The following is a 25,465-nucleotide window of genomic DNA, read 5'->3' on the forward strand; positions in this document are numbered from 1 at the left end:
TCACACAAGAAGAATACGACTAAGAAAGCATGGCAGAGGGTAAGTCAAATGATACAAGAACTCAAGAACTGGGTGGGAGACAAAGGTTTGTATTCTTTGAAAGGCCAGGATCACCAGTGAGCCACACAGAATTTAGAAGAGAATAGGGAGGATAGATGCTTCAAAGCAGCATATGGTCATCAGCTGCAGGAACATGGGGAAACCAGCACAGAACTGGTTGGTTCTTTTTAAGTACAGTTTAATGTAATTTGCTGCAAAGGACTGCCAAAGAGAAAGCTTAAAAGAGAGTTTTGTTGGGGTGCGTGTAGATCTCTCCATTAGTCCTTCCATTCATACCTTCCCTTCCCACCCATCAAACCCTTTCTTTCAGCAATTATCCCTCCAGCAGAGGCTAATCATGGTTTCCTTGCCAGCCAGCAAGCACTAGGGAGAGCCAGTCAGGACGGCTTCAAACATGTTGGCCTGTGCCTTTAATGGGCTTTCCAATTGTGTTTAGCTAAGACAACCTTAGAGTGGATTTCTAACTGTTGATCTCAGGGACTTCTCCCACCGTACCCCAAAGCAGAGCCGTTTGCCTTTAGAGTGCTCCTAGTCCATGTCAACCCAGGGGTTAAGCATCTGGCATGAATTCTAATCCTTGGATGAAAGCGCCACAGAGCCAACCAAAGTTGTTTTAGGCTATGTCTATGCTGTACGCTAAGGGGTGCGATTCCCCTGCTCAGATATGCACTAGTGCTCAATGAGAGCTAGTGACAGTATAAACAGCAGTGTAGCCATGGTAGTGGCAGCAGGTGGCTTAGCTGTGCCAACCATGAACCCACCGACTTGAGGCAGGTTTGTATTTGGCACAGCTAGGTCATGTCTCCACTGCGGCTAACGGTGCTCCTGTAGCTACACTGCAGTTTATACTCACACTAGCTCGATGAGAGCACAAGTCTATTTACACACACAGGGGAATCACACCCCTCACTTGTAGTGTAGACAGTCTCAGAATGGAGTAGGCTTCCCTAAGTACTTTCCTTAGGAAAGTTGTACTTCACACCAAGTAAAACAGGGACTGAGGATAGATGCATGACCAGTACAGATTTTCATTTTCCACCCCCCTCAAGTCTAACTTGTATTTAGTGTTTATGTTTAGGAGACTCGGGAAAGTTAAATGATTATGGATCTGATTTTAAAATAGCTCATTAAACAAACTTTTTAAAACCTTTCTGCACTTTGCTTAGCTGAAATTACTTTTATAAGTAGGTTTAAAACTGACTCCAGAGCCAGAATCTTCTACTTACATCTAGTTCAGTTATTTATACCCAGTGACAGAGAGGAAATTGATGGTACATCCTCCCTTCCCTTCAAACTCTCTTCCCTTTTTTCAGCAGGTAACTGTAGGAAAAGAGGGTATAGCAGAACCACCTTTATAAGCACCATCCCAATTAGAGTCATGTTTACATTACATTCTCATTTTCAAGGATACTCATCCACTACATTACACATCTCTGAGTTACATTTTAAAGTATGATTGTTAACAGATCATCCAGAACAATGTGGATTTAATTTGGTTCTTATGGTATCCTTAAAGCCACAGTTATTGGGGTAGGGAGCATTTTTTTGCTCTGTGTTTATAAAATGCCTAGCCCAATGGGGTCCTGGTCCATGACTGTAGTTCCTTGGCTCTCTGGGAATAATAATAATCTGTGCTCTAGGAAAACATTGTACAACGGAACACATGATAGAACATGCCAAACTCAGTAACCAAGAAAAAACTGTTTTTGTTTTTTTTTTAAAAGTTACGTTTCATAATGAAAGCCTGGTCAGAGTCACACTTGATACAATTTATTACGAGCTTTCAAAATTGATTGGACGGAACATCCACGTGGATTTGTACTATTACTAATGCGAAAATCACTTGAACTTAATAGTTCAGAAGTATTGTGATCCAGTGACAGGTTCCTGGACTGGGACTCAGGAAACTAAGGTCCTATGCTCAGTTCTGTTTCTCCTTCAACGCTTTGTAAATCTTATCTGTTTAAATTTTAAATTTTGGGGCAAGGGACTGTTATGTGTATGTACAGCACCTAACACACTAGGGCCCCAATCTCAGTTCAGGCCTCTAGGTGCTAAAGGAATACAAAATAATGAAGTGACCATAGCGCCTGGTGTTTCCATATAAAGTCCGAGTAATGTCTTTCAGGGAACACAAAATATCCTGGATTTTCATTTCATCAAAACATTTGTTTTTCCAATAGCTACAAAAATTTTGAGACATATTGCTACACTGGGAAGAATGCTCCTCGAAATACAGAACAAAAACAGTGAATTGAGCATGGACAGGGTGAAATGAGTACAGACACTATCAAGACTGCTCTTCTGCTCAAAGTGAACGTTAAATGACATTTCTTCAGCCTTTCATAATAAATTCATTCTTATACTAAGTTGTCTCAAGTGCTCAAAGTCACGAAATGCAAAGTTAAGATTGAAAACTCAACCTTAACTCTCCCCTTTGTGCCAATGCCTTACTATGGTATCTAAGTTTATCAGTTCCAATACAAACTTATACAGTAAGTTTATGTACTTCTTGGTTTGTTTAAGTCACCATGAGAGCTATAAAACAAGCCCAGTTTGAACAAAGTTAGATGATTACATTTTAAGTGTATGAACATGTACATTTAAATGGAAAAAAATGAGACGTTATTCTAAGCCACTCTAGCTGTGTACTAATCCTAGAATCATAGAATATCAGGGTTAGAAGGGACCTCAGGAGGTTATCTAGTCCAACCCCCTGCTCAAAGCAGGACCAATCCCCAACGAAATCATCCCAGCCAGGGCTTTGTCAAGCCTGACCTTAAAAACTTCAAAGAAAGGAGACAGATTTCAGAGTAACAGCCATGTTAGTCTGTATTCGCAAAAAGAAAAGGAGTACTTGTGGCACCTTAGAGACTAACCAATTTATTAGAGCATAAGCTTTCGTGAGCATCCATGGGCTATCACCAGCAGGAGAGTGAATTTGTGTGGGGGGGGTGGAGGGTGAGAAAACCTGGATTTGTGCTGGAAATGGCCCACCTGATGATCACTTTAGATAAGCTATTACCAGCAGGACAGTGGGGTGGGAGGAGGTATTGGTTCATATTCTCTGTGTATATATAAAGTCTGCTGCAGTTTCCACGATATGCATCTGATGAAGTGAGCTGTAGCTCACGAAAGCTTATGCTCTAATAAATTGGTTAGTCTCTAAGGTGCCACAAGTACTCCTTTTCTTTTTAAGAAAGGAGAGAAGAACAAATATCAGAGCAACATTTTATCTATTAAGCAAGCCAGCTTCTGAAGATCTGATAGAAACTTAAAACAATCAAAGTCTGAGATCTGTGAGTTTTCATTTTATTAGGCACCGGTAAAGTGACTCACATTGAGCGAGGCCTTGCCTGGAGTTTCCAGTGTTGGAGCTGGGGAAGGGGACCAACACACAGGATGCACTGAGAAATCTTGAGGACAAATTTACTTTAAGTTTTTATTTATTATTAATGATTATTATTTAAATTAAAATGTTGAGCTTGTTCCTCACGGGCAAACAACTAAGTCATTCCTAGGGACCTGAATGAGCCTATGGAGCTGGCATGGAAATCTGGAAAGAGGGCAGGGTATGCCAAGCAAGAGAGATGATGAAAGGAAGCACAAAACTGGGGAAGCACAAAGTAACATCAGAGTTGGTGTAAACGGTACATGACATTGCAGTTTATTACATTGTATCACTGGATACAACGATAAAGAGAGACCACGTCAGGCACAAGGGGCAGAATTAGGGTTCTATTTATTACACAGAAAATCGATGGTCAGCGTGTTACAATAAAAATATACAATTGTTTTATTCCTTTAAATTCCCATGAGCAAGGCAAGACAGGGTACTTTTCTTCCCTGGGGGAAAAAAAAAACAAAAAACTACTACTACTCTGAGGACTAGTAAGTGTCAAGTATATTTTTCAAGCTCTGCAGGTAGAGGGGAAGTGAACTTAAGAACGAACTGCTCAGTCCAACTCAACATTCATTGCCATCAGTAGATTTTTAGACTCCTTTGCCTTTCCCTCCTCTATGCCTAATCCACACAGAGTTTATGCTCTCTCAAAGTTGCTCAGAATGCTGCATGATCCAGTTATGCTCCTAAGTGCGGCCACACATGGTTCGTAGCTCTGGATGTGGTGGACTCATGTGCATTGCCATTGCCTTGACACAACAATCTTTTGCATGCTGCTCGGTAACTCTGTTCAAAGGGAACACAGAAATCATACTGGGCACAATTTAAGCTGTGTAGTATGTTATAGCATTGCCTTTCTGCTTGCTCTCATTCAGAGCTTGGCAGCACTTCCAACACCTCCTACTCCAAAGCAGGGGTTGTTATAATGGTCATTAAAAAAAACACCTCTCTCAGGCTTCAGTCTGGCATAGGGTCTCACAATCCCACAATTTCTTCCTTCCCCTACTTCACCTCAACACACCAGGAATGATCCCAAAGGGAATGAGGGGAGGAGGGAACCCAAACACTAAGTTAACTTAAATGCATAAAACACACAGAGACTGCTTCATCCACCGCTCTCTATTGGGCAGCACTTGGGATACCAAGAGGACAGACACCTATAAATCCCCAAAGCAGATAGTGCCTAGGTGTTATGGCAATACACTGTCAAAGACCCCTGTAATAGCTAGGCGTAAAAAAGAATTTGAAATCACAGAATATCAGGATTGGAAGGGACCTCAGGAGATCTAGTCCAACCCCCTGCTCAAAGCAGGGCCAATCCCCATTTTTTGCCCCAGATCAACTAAACAGCCCCCTCAAGGATTGAACTCACAACCCTGGGTTTAGCAGGCCAATGCTCAAACCACTGAGCTATCCCACCCCCCGTCTCTGCTTTGCTTTGAAATTCTGGTCCAGATTTACCCTTGGTGCAACCACACTTACAATGAAGATAAACTGGCCTAGTAGCAAGACCCTCAGAGTCACCACCATTATGTTCCAGAGTAGCAGCTGTGTTAGTCTGTATCCGCAGAAAGAAAAGGAGGACTTGTGACGCCCAAGAGACTAAAATTTATTTGAGCATAAGCTTGCGTGAGCTACAGCTCACTTCATCGGATGCATCCATTATGTTAGTGCTAGTGCATTCTTCCTGCTTTCTTCAAACAGTTAAAGCACAAGACTCTGGGCTCAGCAGGAATGTAAAAGGAAATATAGGAAGAAGTGTTCCCTCAGGAGCATATTTAATCTTAGCTCAGCCAATTTTTTCTTTCCTCGAGGTTCTTGTGGAATTTCAACTTTCCCTGCCATGTAGCTGAAGCTTTGGTGCAAGCATTGGCAGCATGAGAATTCTTCAGGTCCAACAGCAGTGCTGCTGACCACAATGGAAGTGTGAATGCAGTCAGGAGACCAGAGCGTTCCATATGGCAGTGCCTGTTTTAAGGTTATTTAAACACCAGTAAATGGAAAAATGGCACAGCAAGCCCCAAAGCCTCAGGCAGGATAACAACATTATAATCTACCATAACTCATGTGCTAATTGTAAATGGATGACTACTGGAGTTTGACGTTTCAGCAATACTCAATGCAGCAGGTTTGCCGAGGCGAAAAGTTTAGGGCTTTTACCACCATCATCCCCTAGAAGGGCAATGGTTATTTTGGGCAGTACCCAATTCACCTGAACTAACTCTTCCATAGAACTAGTTTTCCAGTACTATCGTCACCAGGAAACCAGCAATACAATATCACTAATGTTCAAACCTACAAGTAAAAATCACCCATGTTAGGTAAACTTTTGACCCACAGCTGGTGAAGAGCAGCTGCACCAGTCAATGGTAACGTTTTCTGCAGTCTACCTGCGTATGTGGTCATATCAATTATGTTTCCACTCTACCTGAACTATTTAATGCATACCTCTGATACCGGTCACAAGTGACCATATTCATTTGGCTTTACAATGTAACTAAATGCAGTTCAGACACACTATGGTACAAAGTTACTTACTGCCATCCAACAGCAGTCCAATCAACACTGTACACACACAGTAGCATTTGAATCAGCGTTAACTTAATTCTTAATAGTTGCTGTGTGACAGCATGCTGACCCTTCCATGTCACCCCGGGGCATACAATCTCTGCAGAAGATCCTCAGGCCTTTAATCAGATTCTCAGTTGGTTTTAAAGGGATACTACAACATCAGTTTGTAAACATCTCTCTAGTGGAAACAAAAATTACTTCTGAGCCAGCCAATTACTCAATCCCAGAAGATGCATCATACAGTCATAATGGAATGAACTGTGGAAGGAAATTACATTTTAAAGCAGGTGGTGGCAACCTCAAACCTTGACTCAGATATTTGCTGGCAGGATTATATCCCCTAAAATAGATCAGGCTTAAGAAATTTACGTTGGAAAATGCCTTTCATGTCATCTAGACCCTTCTCGTGGATGGCTCGCTCCAACTCATAATAATGTGTCATGTAAAATTGGGTGCACATTAAAAATGGTGCCTATAATCAGTTCAAGCACATTTGTGAGAAGAACACGGGATACTTAAAGATCAACAGAACCTTACTCCTTGAAACAATCTGTGAAGTCAGATACCATTTTAACACATCACTGAAAATTCAGCAGGAGAGGACAGAGTGTAGAGGAGACCAATTCTGTTAACAGATGCATTATGAACTGGCCTTGAAAAAAAAAATCAGAAAAAAAATGTTAAGAAACAGGGGACAAAAGCAGAGAAGGAAAGACGACGAGTGTTAGTGAGTTGAGTCCCAAGTCTTAGCCTATCAGGCACTACCATTAAACGAACAGTCACTTGCTGCATTACTTTGAATGCTAAAATGAATTTTTAAAGCCATTGCAATCTGCTATGGAGAGAGAGAGAGAGAGAATTACAAACTTAAAAAATCAGTTATTTTGTCTGGAGCTATTATAGACTAATGTGTAACAGACATCACTGGATGGGTCATAATGACACCAAGGGCCATTATAACCCCAAGGGTCAAGACCTACTTGAAGGCTTTAGAGGTTGTGGATCACTGACCCTAAATAGACCACTGCAGGCAACATTTGCACAGCAAGTTGCATGCAAAAAGTTTTCCGTGAAAGACTGCTGCTTATGCATTTTTGTAACACTTGGACTAAAATAAATAGGAGTTCAGGCCTACAGAAACAGTTTGCAATACTAATGTAGTATAATTCAGTTGTCAAGTAATTTTAGTAAATGTCATTTAAAAAGACCATCAGCAAGTTTTTTTTCTCCCATCCTGCCTTCCTTTATTTTGCAAAGAGCTCAAAAGACCCAGATGGAGGGATTATCAAAATTAAATACAAAAGAAAAAGGTATCCTCAAGCAAGGAGTTTATGTGCAGACTTTCTACCCCAAGTGAATTTTCATGAAGCGAGGTGTTTTATATGGAAACACTGACAGAGCCTCATATGTTGTGGCATAAATTCCCCCATTAGAACAGCTAGACCAGTCAGCACTCTTAGGACTGAAAATTAAGAGCCACAAAGCAAATTATGTCCTGGTCTGCCCAGTTATTTGCCCTTCAAAACACTTCAATGGAAACTTTTCAGATGTGAGGAAGAACTTTACCTTTCAGCAGTGAGGGTGGAAAAACTGTTTAAGCACACAGTGAAACAGTTAAGTTAAACACAAACAGAATACACATCTAGATTTAAGTTTTAAACACATGTATCTTAACATGAGATGGTAGATGTTCATTTCCTCTCATCCCCCTTGCTCCCAAGCTGAGGGTCTACTTCTCTTGCAAGAGGTGACAACCTGAAACTCCAAACGGAGAAGCAGCTAAGCTTTAAGAGGTCATCTCTTAAAAGAAGAAAAATAGACTCATACTCAGATCTTGATCAATAAAATATTTACTATTAAGATATTTTTACAGAGCTGAACCTGTTACTATTCGTGATTTTCAGATCTTGTTATGCATAATTGCAGATTACTATGAAAAAGAAAGTTTAGCTTTCAAAAACCGTCTAGGTATTCGATTAAAGGGGGATGGTTGAGAAATGATACATGGGTTTTCAAAACAAAGCAAATGGGTGTCTTAGCTACTATGGAACCGCAATGTAGCCACAGCTAGTTCCGGTTGTAAATTTATATAAATCTCCTTAGAATTTAATTGGTAAGAATACTCAGATATGCACTGCAGATCTGTCTTAAAAAAAAAATCATATGCAAGGTGGATGCACCATTACACAATACTAAAACGTCAGAGCTTTAAGCTGTGTGTTGGTTTAGGCATTCGTTATCAACCACCACTGATGGCAGACAAAAGGCTCCCTTAAATTATTAAGCATAAAACAGCGAACTGTAATATTTTGCTAAACCAAAGTACAGACACAGACAAAGATGTCATTTCAATATTTGAAACCAGCAAGTTTAATTTAAAATAAGAGCACACCAATAAGCTCAGAAAATAGCAGTGTGTGAGAGGAAAATTACACTGCTAGGGAAAAAAAAAGGGGAAGGGACTTAAGAAAAGTAATCTCCAAGTGGAAATTAGAAATCAACCCCTAGAAACAGAATAACACAAAAGAAATATTACTGTCCACTTTCTAAATCAATATAACACTGCTACACGACAGAATTACCATGGTAACTCAAGTAAAAAGAATAAAGCAATTCTTATTATTTCAAAATAAAATCACAGCCTGAAGCCCAGCTTTTATTACAACTGCTGATAGATCGCTGGCTTGTATTTATCTGAAATATTGCTTTTCAATCAGCTATTTCATGAATGTACAAGTTTCACTGAGCAGCCCACTTAAACAGTGCAAGTTTAAAAAAAATGAACAGACCAGCCAATGAATCCTTTTTACCATTTTTAAAGGCGGTGGCTACATTTTTGCTTAAACCAAATTAAACAGAGATAAGGGAACAAAATAAAAAAAGAAAGTCAGTGCTTGTTTAACTTAACCTTTATAAATTCTGACCCTTTGATTCCAAAGCTCAAAGAGGAGTACAGCAACATACCCTAAGTGTTCTAGTAATCTCACAAGGACAATGATACTACTATTCATTTTAATTTTGCATAGGGAAGGTTACACATCTGTTCGCTTATGAAGAACAAATAAGAGAAAACACCGACTCAAGAAAAAGTCATTCAAGGATGTTTTGACTTGCCCTACTGGATACTTAGAGACCTCAACCACAGTTTGTACCAGTGCAGGAAAATGCAGCAAGGGTAGGATACTAGTCTGTACTACACATTGAGGCCAGGCTAAATGCAAAACTCAGTTAAGCTCCCTCAGGTCTCCAGTGCTTGTACTCCTTGCACTAATGTACTTAAAAGGTGGCAAGCCAGCAGGTTACCTTCTGCTCCCTTCCCCTCAGCTGTTCAAAAGAGCATCGATCAGGAACTGAAAGCGACAATCCTCTTAAAAACAGCAATGCTTTTTCCCCTGGCTCTTATAGCAGAACAAACTCTTCCAGAATATGCAGAGGCATTAAACAAGGCAGGGGCTATGTTGGTTGTGACCTCGTGATAGTTTTATTTTGATAACTAAGGCACTAGTGATCAAGAAGTTTTAGGCCCCATCAACAAACAAAATGGTGTTGTGGGAGCCGCCTTAGGATTCCACGTTGCTTTCTAAGATGGTCAACAGTTTTTCTGCTCACAAAAGCAAGAAGCAACAGGTTAGAGCATTGCACCGTAACCGTAGCAGAGGTTTTTTTTCTTTTCTGAAAGGAGGGCTTTTATTATCAGTTGGATCTAACTTTTATGGGTATGTCTGCACCGAACACTAAGCCGTGGCACTGACTCAGGTTTGAGCCCAACCTCCCCTTCCGTCTATACACAAATCAGCCTGACTCAGGTCAGCGAGCCCACAGGACCGGGTCCTAGGATCCTGCTAGGGAGCGGGTCAGAGCCAGACTTCCTGTGCAATATAGGGCCAAGCCCTGTCATTTTGCAGTGTGGACACAACTCAGGCCACAAAGCCAAGTCAAAAGGTCTGCATAGTACAGTATGGACTCATTGCCATGGCAGCGAGACCTAGGTCCAGCAACTGTAATCCCAGGTTAGAATATAGTGTCGACATATCCCATAAGGCCACAGAAAGCAAAACTGAGGAGCACCTGCTTAAGCACACAGGGTTCGAACGCTGCTCTGTAGCCATCCCAGAGAAAGGAGCAGTCAGCATGAAGCTGGCACAGCCCGCACCAGATGCCCAGGAGCGTTGTGACAATGGTTATTCCTTTCCTGCCTGGGCTAGTAAGGTTCTTCTATCCTTTTTCATGGAGTGCCCCCCCCCCACCCTCACCCCAGTGCATCTGGCCAGTGAGTGGGAGGGTGCAGTCAGCACTGCTCCCACCTCCCACCTCTGTTCAGCTCAACCATTCCTGCGGTCTGAGCAGCCCTCACTCCGCTGAGCAGGGTGGACAAGGGATGTGCACAGAAAGATCAGGCCCCCGAGTTAGGACCAAATTAGCACAGGCACTCTAGTAGCCTTTGTAAAACCAACTCCTTCTCTCTGGGCTTCGGCAAGTCCCCAAACCTCGGCGTGTCCTGGCTTCACAACTGTAAAATGGGTCTAATATATTGCATTTTGGGAAGAAAGATTTAATATTCTTAAAACGTTTTGAGGAAGAAAAGCACTAGGGATATGCGAAGTACCCTAACTGGAAGATGAGAATCAATGAAAAAAAAAAAAAAGCGGGAAGCCACCTAGTAGCTTTCTTTTATATTAAAATATTTAAGTGTCCTTACAGCTTCCCCCTCCTTTCCCCCCCCCCCCCCGTCTCAAAGTCAACAAGAACTTTGTGGCTTGCTAATACTGTGATACAGCAGTAACACCGCTCACTTTAAATTAGTTAGAAACGGCAGCGATATTAAACTTAGTATAGGAGACCTGCACGCTGCATTTAAAGCACAACGTGGGCCTATAATCATTCAAACTATTGAAATTGGATTTCAAAAGCAGTGGTAGAAACAATATGTGCTTAATTTGAACATGGACTGCTAAGAGGTCACACTCAAATATCCTGTTTTATAGAGTGTCTGGCTGTATTTTAGAACACTTTTCTAGAGCGTAAGCCAGCTGAGGTCTCAATCATGTACAGATTAGAGAAAGGACAGGAGACGGAGCGGGAGGGAGGAAAATAGAGTCCTGTTCTGTCTGACTCACTGAAATAGGACACTCTAAACTGCACTTAAAGTGTTTCTTTAAATGAAAATGGCTAAAGGAGTAGGATGTAGAGAAATAGAACCAGTAAGTACAGAGGTGGTTAGAGAGTTTTTATTTAAATAAAATCTTGCCTCAGGAGATGGAAAGAGAATCTTGAAATATGGAAATTCGAATTTCCATGTGTTAAAAGGATCACTGTGACACTTCTTTGGAAAAAACCCCACCTTCGTTACTATACATGATAAAGCAGCAACTGAATGTTTACTTTGATCCCAGCGCATAAAGGGTGAAGCTTTTAGGCAAGGAGCGGCAGGTGATCTCAGCTCTTCTGCAAGTCCTAATGCTCCTAAAAGCCACTCTTCCAGTTTCTGTAATTGGGCATCAGTAGTTAATGTAGTATTGACTGCATTACATGCTCCTGTGCATCCTCTCACTAATGCCAATTGCATCACCTTGTACATTTACCATATTGCTTAGCCAATAGCTGTTAAAAGCAATCCAAATCATGAATCATATAGGAAACTTTTAGCAAGACACGACATCCAAAGGAGACAATTTACAGTTGAGTTAATCTGGGTACATTAGTGAGACATGGATTCAGGAAGACAGACCAATTTATGTTACTTTAGTTTTACCCTTTATTGCTTTGTATAGGCAAATGAATGGAAGGGCATGGAATAAAAACAGATATAAAAGAGTCCTTTCAAAAACAGAGCTCCAGTCTATGCAGGGAGGTCAAAGGGTTTGCGATGATGCCTAGTACAGCCTTTCATATCCATAGCAGGGTACTTACAAAAGTCATTTTCCACAAAGGAGGATAAAAATGAATATATAATGGATTCTGAAGAATGTTAAATATCCTCAGGTGTAAACATTATGCAGAAACTGAGTTGCCAAGATCACCTAAAGCACACCAGACCCAGCCCATCCACTCAGACATATAGTAAGTGTCTTCAACATTTCCAATGCCATAATGGGCCCACACAGCAGTCTTTATTTATGTTTCCAAATATATTTGTGTACACAGTGTAAGTTCCTCGAGGTGGCGACAGTAATTTTGTATCCAGTGGATAAAACAGTGAAGCTCTCCAGACCTGAGCAGGCTACCTTTTGGAAACTACTTGAACACACGATTTGCTTCGGACAATAAATTGGTAAAAATAAAATAAATAAAAGCAACATTCATCTCAACTTGCTAGTGGGATTTTATCATCTTGAGACTCTACCCATCACTTCTGAATGCGATTGCATGGTCTACATATGAAAAGATGTTGAAGTGGGTTAATCACCTAAAAGGTAGACCCAAATATAGAAATAAACTGGTGGTAAACTCCAAACATCTCTTTTTGTTCTATGTTTGTGCAGCACCTAGCACAAGGGGGGTCTTGGCAAATAATACATAATAAAATACTAAAATAAAGGCACACATTTTATAGTACAATCTCTAACCAGGCACTCGAGAAATAAAGGACGACCAGTAATTTCTGTCAAGTTTAAGCAGTACTATTTTGCTTTTCTTATTAAACATGATAGTGTCAGAAAAAGGAGAGACTGGATAGCAGGGTGATGCTGAAGCCAAAGAAGTACTCTTTAGAATAAGGCATTAATAATTTGTAAATGGGTATGGGGGGGGAGGGAGAAAGGAATGAAGGGAAAACAACTGTTACCTGTCAAAAGTATCACAAAAAAGAGAACACACTTGTATGCTTAAATAATCCAAAATATTGGAACTCTGGTGCTCTAAATCCCATTTAGAAAGAGATCACAATTCCCCTTTGAAAAGCTTCCAGGGGTCCCTTTGAAAGGGTCGCACATGAAGCGAAAGTGCCAAAACAAAACATTTTCACGAGCAGATCAATTTAAACAGCTGTGGTAAAGCTGCAGCCACTGGCACCATCATTAACAATTTAAAGCATGGCTGCTTTTGTCTTCCTTCCCAGTTACAGTCTCATTATGCTTTTTTATTTATTAGAAATACAGTCCGCCGGAATACATTTCTATCTCATAGCCATAATGAACCACCTAGGAGCATCTCTGGCCTTGACCCAAATATATGTTTACATTAGTGAAGGAGTTTTTATTGTTTAGTTTTGGTTCAAGTTCTCTTCACCCATGAACAACCCTAAATGTTTTTCTTTTAGAAAAAAGAGTAGAACTGTTAAAACCAGTAGTTGTATCAACCAAGTATTCCTCTAGTTTTGTAAACACGAGGGAATTTGATCAATGAGTTCAGTAGAAAATATACAAATGGTCATTTAAACAAAAAATGTAAATTCATTCACCACTACCTGTGATCCTCTTTGATGCCCAATCTATGATTTTTTTTTTGCAAGAACATTTATAGCAGAAGGAAGTTGTGGGTCTACTTGTGTAAATATATTATTAATTGTATCATCATAGTGTGTGGGAGCCCTGGTCATGGCACAGAACTCCATTGTGCTAGATGCTGTACAAACAGAATAAAAAGACAATCTCTGCCCCAAAGAACACACCATCCATTTGTGAAGCAGCAGCCAACAAACAGTCTTGAAAACTCTATTGGGCTTGAGGGTCATCCTGTCAGGGAACAGGAAAAATAAACCATGCATTGGAGAACTATCAAAATAGCTACAGTGGATTGTTCACAAACCATCTATCGGCTGAAATATGCTAATCTAATAGCAAACAAAATAACAAAAAATAGACAAGTCCCTCCAGCCACTCCCAAAATTATTGGTGAATAGGTGCTACAGTCACTGAAAAAGTCACTCCCTGTGGACAGTTCACCCACATGACTTGAGTTGGGGGCAGTGATTTTTGTACTGTTTAAAACTTCACAATACACTAAACGATAACAATTCAGCACAATTTTAAAAACCACACAGCCCCATTAGAGCTTTACAGTTCTGCAGATATTGCTAACTGCTATGTATTTTCTATTCTTGGAACACCACGCTTAACTTTTTTTGATACCATTACTCTGATTTGGATGGATTTCAAATATTTTATTTGCCATGAACTTTCATATTCGTAACCTAGGATAAAATGGTTTAAAGATGCACTTAACACTAGTGCTGCAAGCATTTTTTTACCTTTCATAGCTGTTCAGTTACTTCTGATGAAAGCCTAATGTTGTTTTAAGCTTAATTATTTGACCTAGATTAAACAAAAAACTTCGAATAGGAAACAGACATTTACAAATAGGGAAATGTGTTTAAAGGTGAACTCTGAAAACCTAAAAAAGCCTCCCAAGTGGAATCAATTAATCCTCCAACCATGATAACTTCTTAACCATTTAAAAACAGATATTTCAGACTGTGCCGTGACCCTTTATCACCAGATCTAATGGATTACTTTATTAATAATGCACTGCTCGTACAAGGACTTTTTGGGGGGAGGGGGGTAAAGAGATTCTATACTTTGATGACTTTCTCAAGAGATGCTACAGCACACAGATAAAATACACAGCTTTCACGAATACCACATGAAAATTGAACACCAACCCACAGGCAGTGCAACAGATTTTAATCTTACTAACTGTTGAGCAGCCGCCTTATTGCATTTAAATCCAAAATTAAACCTAAATAGTTTCCATGATTCAGTCTCTTCTTTTATCCCTCCCTCCCAAACCCACCCCCAAAGTTGAAAAAGTTTTTCCTAATTGTTTTAAACAGTCATATGCCTAGAAGACAACTGCAACATATCGGCAGCACCTCGGAACTTAAAAGCGTTGAAGCTTTAAAGAGGAGTCCAGCCTCAATACTATATCCCTGCAGACTACAAAATGACCTTGATTGTACAACACAGGAGTATATATCCATAAAATACAACTCACTGTTATGAGAAATGTTAACTTCTCCATTTCCTTTGGGAATGGGCAAAACCAATTTCATTCAACTAAGAACTCATGTAATTGTTCAGCCTGACCCTTTCTGCAGCATTGAAGAGATATGGATAATATTTTAGAGTCATCTTTTCAGCCAAGCACCCCAAGAATGACTGTTCTCCGAAATGTGCAATCCCACAAGATTTGAAGCAGCTGAGCTTCAGGGCAGGGGTTCTCAGTTTCCTTCTGAGCACCCCCACCCTGTTATAAAAACTCCACAGCCCACCTGTGCCACAACTGTTTTTTCTGCAAATCCAGTAGATTAAAAGCCAGGGCTGGCGTTAAGGGGTAGCAAGCAGGGCAATTATCCAAGGCACTGTGCCACAGGGGGCCCTGCAATATTAAGTTGCTCAGGCTTCGGCTTCAGCCCCAGGCAGCGGGGGGCTCGGGCTTCAGCTTCCTGCACTGGGTCCCAGTGAGTCTAACGCTGGCCCTGCTCTCTGGTTTATTTTGGCGGATCCCCTGAAACCTGCTCAAAGCCCCCCAGGTGGCCCCAGATCCCTGGTTGAGAACCGCTGCTTTAGAGTGTTGACTGGAACCTAATCTGATGATTTATCCATCTCAGATCCTATTCTGTTTTTACCTAGAACCTTTCTTTTCTGCCCTCCACTTCCCTCTTCATTCATGTTTTTAACTATTACCACTCATTTTTGTTCCTGCTGCCATTGCACTTCTAGCTGTACCACCAATTTCACACTTCCCATACTAGGTACAATCTCAAATATTTCCCTTTCATGACTCTAAACAGAATCCACAGCAATTACACTTATGCGGCAGGTTGTGTGATTGGCCCCTAACTATATACATTTCCTTAATTGGTTGGGGTATATAATCAGTTCTCAGCAACAGAAGAAGTTTTTCATTCTTTGAATAAGATGACTTCTAGGACGACATGCAGTGTTTCTTTAGAACAAAAACAGGAAGCCGGACAGGTCTTGGAGAAGGTTCTCAGCAGAAGCAGAGAGAGAAAGAAACACCTTTCAGAATAAAACAGTTTTCCTGATTTCTAATAAAAAGTTCCATATTCAATGTTAGAAGAAAGTAACTCTCTGCCCTTGCCATGTGTCATCTATTTTCCCCATCACTCCTCGCTGGTTCTTCAGAACGTGCCTGATCAGTTTGCCATTTCCTTTTTTAATATCAGCAACATATAGGTGGTCTTGGAAGGATTATATCTTTATTGATAAATGTTGATTTCACCATACAAACAAATACCAATGACAAATATTTCCATTGATAATCATCTGAGTTTACAGACAGGCAAAGTAAGAAAAATGTTGCTTGAGAACTCACTTTGATTTCAAGATATTTGTATGTTTTAAGATATGCTGCTGAAAATTTGTGCTTTAATGTTTATAAAGTTTTAACTTTTTGAAATAAATGTCTGCTTTCATTCAGTAATTTGTCCGACTCTCCTGACCCCGTTCCCCCCATAATTTTGTAGAACTGAAAATTAAAAAAACCAAACATCTATAATATCTGTTGATTTAAAAAAAAAAATCAATTCCCCCCCCCGGCCAATTCTGACAAACCTAGCCACAGGATATTATTTCTTCCAGAGACAGCACTACTTCATGTTTAGGCTCGTGTTCATTCTATACCTTATTAGAAGTCTATAATGATCTTGTAAATGGTTCTATACACTGAGTAAAGTGACATATCTTGATCTTGCTGGATTTGTCTGTGGCATCTAACATGTTCATTAAAAGATGAATGTTTGGGCCCCAATCTCATGGCTGGAGTCCTATCTCACTGATCATTCTTGTCACTGGGTTTGTGGTTGGAAGAAGGGAAAAAATACCCTTGTTCTCCTGACTTACCATGACACAGGATTCTGTTTGGACCCATTGCTTTTATTCACACTTTATAGCCACCTAGCGATCAACATCTATGGTATTTAATCCATCTTTATCTAGATCTGGTCCTTCTTCCTTTTTCTCCAAGTGGCTTTGCCTTCATTTACCATGTTGCATAAGCGATACTTAAGTGGATAAGTGAGAACCTCCTGCTATTAAATATAGATGAGAGAAATGCTGTTTTGTGGCCCTATTTCATGGAGTGCTGTATTTTGAGGTTAGTTCTCATATTTCTCCTTCCCCCACAGCCCAGTGCATGCAAGTGTTTGATTATTACCTGCTGTTTCATCAAATCGGTTAATACAAATCCATTTGCTAAACAACCTTTCAGAAATGAATGGATTAACTGCATAGAAGACTGCAACCCTGGAGAGCACACTGATTCTCTCCAAGTTAAATTATTCTAGCCATCTTCCATCCCGCTTTTTTTTCTGGTACCTCAGTATTACCTCCTTTTTCAGAAGTCTCCATTGTTTACCACTACAGCAGTTGATCTTGTTTCAGATTCTCCAATACTCACTGCCCTAAACACTTCATACTGATCTGCGGCTTCTTTTCGCAAACTCACACCCACGTCCGTCTTTGATACTCATATTTTGGGGTCACCCTCTAAATATCAAGTCTTCATCCAAGACGCACATAACATTTGCTGGAACTCTCCGACCTGGTATTAACATTACCTATTCTTTTGCCACATTTAATTGATTCAAGTTCTATTTTTAACATGCAAGATCCATGTTTGTACGCACTGTTGGCTGTACCAGGTTTGGGGCATAAACACATTCTGATCAGTACCTTCGTACACGTGAAGAAGAAGAGTGCAGTAACAAGCTCTTCAAAATAACCTGGGTCTAAGATGCTGAGTAGCCAACAGCAAAAGTTAGGTGAAAAAAGTTGCATTTTTTGTAATAAAAGAATTACCATTTCCGTTAGTGTGTTTCATGCCATACATACTACTTACTAGGCTGCACTTCATTGTCAGCAAAGATTACACCTGGGATAAGCAGCAGCATTTTCCTAATTGCTATTACAAAGACTGAATTTTTGTTTTGCTTTAAGTGTTATTTGTGCATTACACTTGAAAATGTGATCTCTACATGATGCATTTTTGATTTTACTCAGGTACAGCACTTCCTCAAACAAAAGAATTTAATTTTGGCTGTTCTGCTCTGTTCATATTGTTCCCATCATCACAGATTATAATTCTGTGCACAAGCATGAACTGCAAAGGAGGATTTTAAAATGTGAGAAATTGTTTTTGTTTAAAAAACACTTCTAAAAAGCAGCACACAACTTGTGGCCCAATAAGAAATAAGGTCAGTCAGCCAAATGTCTTTTATTCAGAGGAAGATTACAGAGTAGCCTTATGCTTCTAATAAAATAAACTCACTAGATTCAACTTACACAGCCCCCCCCCAAAGCAACAGAACACCTTTGAGAGCTGAGCTGCTTCAAATCCTTTGAAATCCAGAGACCTTCATTTGTTTTTCCAACATAAGCAATATGCAACCACTTAATACTTTTTAGCCACCGTCCAGTCATCTGCAAAGTTGCTAGACATGATTTGTAACAGATGCTTCTTATCTACTTCATTTTTAAACTCTAATATGTTGACGAGGAAACCAATCAGACAACTCAATAGAAATCAAAATTTCTATCTTCTAGGTCAGGTTATTTGGAAATTTCAGGAAGCCAAATTGACTGCTGTCATGTTGGTAAGACTGGTTATGCATTCCAGACATGAAATTTGTAAATAAAACACCATGACTGTCAATTCAGAGTTAAGACTTTATAAATTTCATAGAACTGCAGAAAATGGCAATAAGATTTTTTTTATATTTTTTTAAATAAAGAGGAAAAGTCTTGATGGAAAAAAAATCCATCCAAATTTTATTCACCACAACCTGCAGGTCAATCCAGGATTAGGCAAAGTGCTTGTGTTCCACTCCATAAAACTAGACTAAGGTTCTCTGAACTTGCAAATAAATTGGAGTGCGCTGATCATGTAAAATACATTATATCTACTAACGATGGTCCTCAAGATACCTGGAAAAAGTCCACTATAAGAAAAGCTACAGGTCTGATATAATTTATGAGCAGTATTCTTAGGGTTATTTTAATGTTGGAAAAGCTCAATGTAGAAATTATTAAACCTACTGGTTAGAAACCACCAGATGTGGGTTACTCTTTAATACTCAGGCTCTTCCTATTCCAAATATTTCCCACTACACAAAATCCATTTTAATACTAGAAGAACAGCATAGGAGGAAATCCTCCCCTTTTTACCTGATATTTGAATTACTTAGTTTTAAGTATTATTAGTGTTATATGATTAGCATCAATTTTGACAGGAGAAAACAATTCCTCTTGTCAAGAACTGAGACACATCTAACATACCAATATTGCTATTACTGGGTGTCAAAGCGTTTAAATTCATAGGGTTCCAGGCAGATTAAAACACATCCTTCCAAGTTTTCTCCAGTCTGTGAGCCCGTGGTAATTCGGTACCTCCATTCTGCCTCCAAATGACACCTTTTGCCTCCAAATGACACTAACTTTTCATCTGTTCATCAGACCTTTTCGCATGCACAGATATGCTAAAAGCTACCAGAATCCATACTATCCAGCAGCACATACTGGCAGACACAACACAACTGCACAACACAATGAAGTCCTCCATTTAGAAAATGAATATAAAAGAATGAGCACTCACACCTATCTAAAGGTCAGAATAGCCTTTTTAAAAGAAAATGGCAATCCCCAATGTTTAGCTTTGCCATTAACATTACGGTAGCGCCCCCAAAATGCTGTGTGTCACACAGGTCACAAAGGAATGTTTGTTTTCTCGTCAGAAAACTTCTGGTCAGACTTACCATATTCATCCTAGAAACTACAAGTGACAGAGCAGTTAAGTTGCTTGCCCAAGGGCAAATGGCAGTCACATGAGGAAGACCCAGGTTCCCTGACTCCTTGTCTCATGCTCTAACTACTAGATAACAGTGCCTCAGTGTAATCTTTGACTCCTTCCCTAGATTATTGCTCCTTCCTTCGTAAGAACAGCTAGCTTTAAAAATAATGGAAGCACATGCCAGCACCCTAACTTAAAAACAGTCAGTCAATCTCTCCTTCATCTTCATTCGTTAAGTTACCTTCCGCCAGTAGCACCACCTCTCCCATTTAGAGAGGAGTAAATTCTCACAATAAACCAATGATCCTTTGCCAGAGCAGTTTAGCGGGCCTATTAGCTTACTGTAATTATGTTTATAGCTATGAAGAGCAGTAAGATATATATATATATATATATATATATATATATATATATATATATATATATATATATATATATATATATATATATATATATATATTAAACATGTAAATTAAAAAAAGATGTGGGAAAGGAAGCCTCAAAATTAGATGCAAAATAAAAGCTACTAAAAATAAACAGGCTAAGATGGGCAAAATAGAGTCATGTTGTCATTTGCTGGGAAAAAAAATCCAAATGGATAAAAAAAAAATAAACTGTTTATACCACATGTCCTTCAGCAAACAGAGCCTGAAGTAAATCCTTCTGGGCTAGCTGACTCGTCAGCAAAGCCAGGGGAAAACTAAGACGAAGAGCAAATTTCCCCTGTTATTGGCACAGGGGCAAATATCAAAGGGTGAAGGCAGAACACCCAAACTTGCACACTGCACATATGTGTCGAAGCCATTTACTTACATGTAATGACCGTACGGCATACACTGTGTACAAGCTTAAGGAATCTCAGCCCACCTACCGTCCTCCTTGTCCAGCACCATCATCTCAGGGATCAAGAGGAGTCTGGGTGCAGATGCTCTGTCTCCAGCAGCCTTCACTCAGGGAAGAGGAGAACTAGTCTCTGGGAACACAGATGAGCCACAGCACAGCTGATCGTCCTTTAGCAGCCAGTGAGCTCTAATTACCCAGTTGTCCAGCTTTTAACCTAGATTGCACTCAGTTAGAATTACATTCAGAAATGAAGCACTTTGCAGATACAAAAGCAGTCTCACCTACTTTTGTACCTCAGAATTGCAAGGAACTAAAACTGCAATTTAGAAAAAAAAAAAAGGGGGAATCAGAGCTGTTTCTTTGGTTCTCACCTTCTAAATGTCTCAATTTGCACAGTATAATCTGTTTTAATGTAATTGCATTTGATAGCTCATAACCCTGGCTGTTGCAACTACACAGCTTTCAACCCTTACAAAGCGTTTTCCCTTGGATTTAAGATGAATCTAAATCTCAAATTATATTCAGACAGACAGAGGGGAATATATCTAAACCCGGCGATTGCTGCCTCTGTCTCTCAATTTGTGCGCTTTGCCCACTTGCTCCTGAATAAATGCACGCATTTCCCAGGGACCCCCCTCTTATTCTTCTGTCCGGATTTAACGGTGAATATAAGCCTTTCTAGCTCAGCAGCACCACCTGCAGTACAGTATCTGTAAATTTAGTTTTAACAGCTAGTGAGGATCTTTCGTGTTTCAAACATTACTAACTTTGCCTCTTTTTAATGCTGTTCATCATCACCGATCAATTTTCATACACAACATACTCTCTCAGTATTTGTCTTTATGTACTGCATCTTATACAACTGTGTTTTACTTTCACGTCTCTCTAGATATAGATCTATCTCCAAAGCATTCCCCCCTTTCCTGCTTTGCTCATTTAAAACTTGAAGTGACAGTTTCAAATGACCTGTAGCTTCTAATGGGTTAGAGACTCTCCCTTTCCCTACTAAAACTTAAAATTCCCTGCATAGATTCTAAGACCATAGCCCTGTCACACTGCCTTCTTCCATTATTAACTCTATTTCACAGATGTGTCACGGTTTAGAACTTGATGTAACACTTCTCAAAGCTCATTTTGACCTTGTTTTTCCATGCACACTTCAGAAATTTTTAAAATACACTCTGTGAATTTCAGTACTTTATACAGCGTTTCAGATAGTACAATAATTTCTAAAAATTGAGCGCAGTACTAATCCCTGCCCATTTGCTCTACTTGCTCAGAGACATCATTGTTGCAGTTAATTCTACTAATACTGGAATATAAACTGACACACTTTCCTCACATGAGTAGCCCTTACTCTCACAAGTAGCCCATTGTCTTCAATCGTGTCAATCAAGATTGCAGGATGAGGTCCTTCAATACGAAGTGCAATCTACAATTTCAGGCACGGGGGTTTTTTTAATCCAAGAAAACATTTTATTCTCATTTTAATGATCTTTCTCCCTCCCCTTTACATCTGATACAACAGTACTCTTTTAAAGCTTGATAGCAGGCTCAAGTTATATATCCTTAATACCTATTTTTAATTAGATTCCTTATCCTCAGCTCAAATGGCTTTTTCCTTCCCCCTTCATTTTGAATACTTAATCCTAACAGTCCTTGAACATATTTGATGTTAAATATATTATTTTGCATAGAATCATTTTCATCCAGTACTTAAAACTTCTATTCTTCTCCTTCTAATATAGTTTTCAAAGATTGAAATTGTACTTTAGGGTAAGAATGCAACAGCTAAGTGATAATTTATTTTAACTACTGTAAGTTAAAAAGGAAGGGGACTGCAGGCCAAAGATGTGGTAACTAATGCCTGCTAGTTAAACATTTTTGAATGAACACTAACATAAAAGTAGGAGTTTCTAATCTAGCATAGGTAAATATCGTAATATTTCCTCTAATGTATTGCTAGCCTTTATTAAAAAAGGTATTCCAACTTTTTTTGCATCACACCTTACTTTTGACTCTTTTTTTCTACTCCACTGCCCCAAAATAGAAGCAATACTTTTTTCATCTTTGTAAAGAGTATATTTAAAAGTAGCTATTTTGGTAATTACATTAAGTTTAAGCTTTTCGTCTACATTAAATAGCTGCTGTGTATTACTGTTGATCTTTTTTGGTAAATATACATACAGAGTGATTATGTAGCTGTCAAAATTATTATGCATTAATATGTAGCGCTGTACCAGTATCCATTTTATTCCTGCATTACTTCTACATACCCAATGACTTGGATTCCCTTTTGCAAACTCATAATTCTTGCATTAAACAGTCCTCTCACACTCGCTCATTTCAGACACCAGTAAAAAAAAATACATACATATATATTACATATATCCTGTAACCCTTAAAACACTTTACTAGCAATTAAACAGAATCAGCTACAATTAACCCAATCTTTTGAATTGGTCATATTTGAGATCTGCTTACTGATGGGGTTGTTTTTTTGTTTTTTTTTTTAGCAGAAGTTCTGCTCTCCACTGTCAAAGCATTAGCAGTAATTATATATTTGAGGAATATCTATAATAATCCTGAGCTTTGTAATTATCATATTGGACGCTGGGCTGGTTTGTTTGTGCAAGTCAAAACGAAAGAGACCTACAGGGCCAAATTCAGCTATGGCACGCCAGAATTGCATAGGTGCAAATCTCTACCGATTTTGGCTCAGAATTTTCTTCTTTAACTATGGCTCTGAAGATTCATTTTGGAAAAACACTGCATCAGTTTCCATTTTAAAATATTTTCTAATATTACGCTCTGTTCTATCAATCGGGTTATATTGTGTCACTTCAGACATATGAACCGATTCTACCTAACAGACATAACTTGGCATGGTGCCGCAATACCTCAAGTCAGGAACCTGACAATTTTTTGTCCTCTCCCCCTTTACCCACAGTGATATTTGCAGAGCCCTTAGGAAAGTAGTACTGTCTTTCTGTTGCCCATATTGACACCAAGAAGTGTTTGTGTCAAGGCAGCTTTCCACTTACTAGGCAGCAAACTGATTATTAGACCCTGTGTGATGGTGACTGTGTCACCCTAAGGCTTGCATACTCCCCTGAAGCCCTCATTGGAACACGTACCCTGAGGCTGGGAGAGCAATCTCCTCCAAAACAACAATACAGCTGGACAACCAGCTCTCAGGGATGCAAAAGTAAGGAGCACATTACGACTTCTACCTAACAGGATGTGAGCTCTTTGCAATGCCCCAAGACTGCTGGAGGAATGAGGGATTTAAACAATTTGTGGTTTCCGACATGGATGCATGCAGCATTCATTAAGCTATCACAGTGCCTTCTTATGTAGAAGAGCTAGCTTTTTAAGATTAAAAATGACTCTGCAAAAAAGAAAAAAAAAGTGAACTGGGTATCTGTGATCTTCAACTTTAGGATTTTTAGAAGGTTAAAAAAACAAAACAAAAACAAAAACCAGATCTGTCCCCAGAAGGAGACCTGCTTGAATTAAAAAAACAGACCCATTTTCACTAACAAGGTCTTTCAAGACAAGCAACTGGTACAGCTAGTGATAGCCTCCATTTTATTCCATTTATAACCTGTGCAGATCCAGCATCCTTTTTGACATTCACAACTGATCAAGCAACTGGAGCTCCATCCAAGTCAGGCAGAAAGAGAAAGGAAAGCATAAAATAACCTCCTCATAAAATAGTTTCCTCTCTTAATCTTGCCTTCTGTTCCTAATTCCTCTGACATTTTTAACAGGCATAATTTCTCCTCTAATATAACTTCGCTATCAACAGTTTTGAAGATTCCCAGACATTACTACAGTTTGTTACTCTGATCTCCACATCACGGGTTTCTTACTATTCTTCTTTTTAAGTACATCTCATTCTAATTTCCTCCTTACCTTCACCACCATCCCCATTATTTCCTTTTATATCGCCATTCACAAGAGCTCCTGGAATGAGGGCTGTTGAGAACTGTCTGGATAATCAATGGTTCTAGTTTCACTTCCTTACACCACCACCAGCCCTGAGCTCCTTATGTTTAACGAGTCCGTCTACAATACATGAAAGAACTCAAATACCCCCATTAGCAAACCCTCTTTAGATCTCAGTCTTTCCTCACAGCTCACCTGCTTCCCTTACTTCTGCAGCAGAGGCAGCATCCTGCTGTTAACCCGTCAATCAGATTTAAACTGATATGGGTTGGCAGGCACCCTTTGGCAAAAAGTTAAGGGAGATTAAGACGTTGCCTAGTTTATTATTACTACTGGAGGACTTTCATGCTGAAAGTAAAAAGGCAACCTTTTCCCCTCTAGTCAAACAAAATTTGCACTGTAACAATTTAAGTTTCAGTGATCGCCCATTGTAGCTTACCCTCAAAAATGCAATCAGATGGAAATACAAACCCCCTCGCACATGAGCACGACCAGAAAAGAATTAAGCTTGCTTAACTGTACTGACTTTATTACTGAGCCCCACGTATCATGGTGTGTGGAGGAACAGATGTGAGAGAGGTTTATTTTTCTTTTTACTGAACATTTCATACCTTTTACTTAAACATTTAGATCAAGTTTTCTCCCCTTTACTCCTCCGCCTCCCCTCCCCGCCGCCATACACACACTCCCCCTCACACGCACACGGACACTTTTGACCGGAGCATTATACATCCCATTACTAACACTGCATCAGTTTACTTCAGAGGACTCTGACAAACTAAAATACAATAAAGGCCTCTAAATCCACAGATGAACTTAGCATTTAGCTCCCCCTCCCCACACACCCCTCTGAGCCCCAGTGTGCATTTAACCTTCTCGCTGTTAGAGATC

The 25,465-nt window shown here is 39.6% G+C and overlaps 1 protein-coding gene across 2 annotated transcripts in view; it reads right to left on the bottom strand.

The window, feature by feature from the left end:
- LMO1 (LIM domain only 1) overlaps window positions 1–25,465 on the bottom strand; it is an 81,475-nt gene that overhangs the window by 53,627 nt on the left and 2,383 nt on the right. The window contains exon 1 of one of the 2 annotated variants that reach the window (XM_073350628.2): window positions 20,652–21,161. The exons of the other annotated variant lie outside the window; for it this stretch is intronic. Coding sequence (XP_073206729.1) covers window positions 20,652–20,676 — 25 coding nt within the window. The 5' untranslated portion in view covers window positions 20,677–21,161. Of the gene's footprint in view, window positions 1–20,651; window positions 21,162–25,465 lie in introns of those variants that run through there. 2 annotated transcript variants of the gene reach the window in all.

The sequence above is a fragment of the Lepidochelys kempii genome, chromosome 6 (genome assembly GCF_965140285.1).
Source record: "Lepidochelys kempii isolate rLepKem1 chromosome 6, rLepKem1.hap1, whole genome shotgun sequence".
In the NCBI taxonomy this organism is placed as follows: domain Eukaryota; kingdom Metazoa; phylum Chordata; order Testudines; family Cheloniidae; genus Lepidochelys; species Lepidochelys kempii.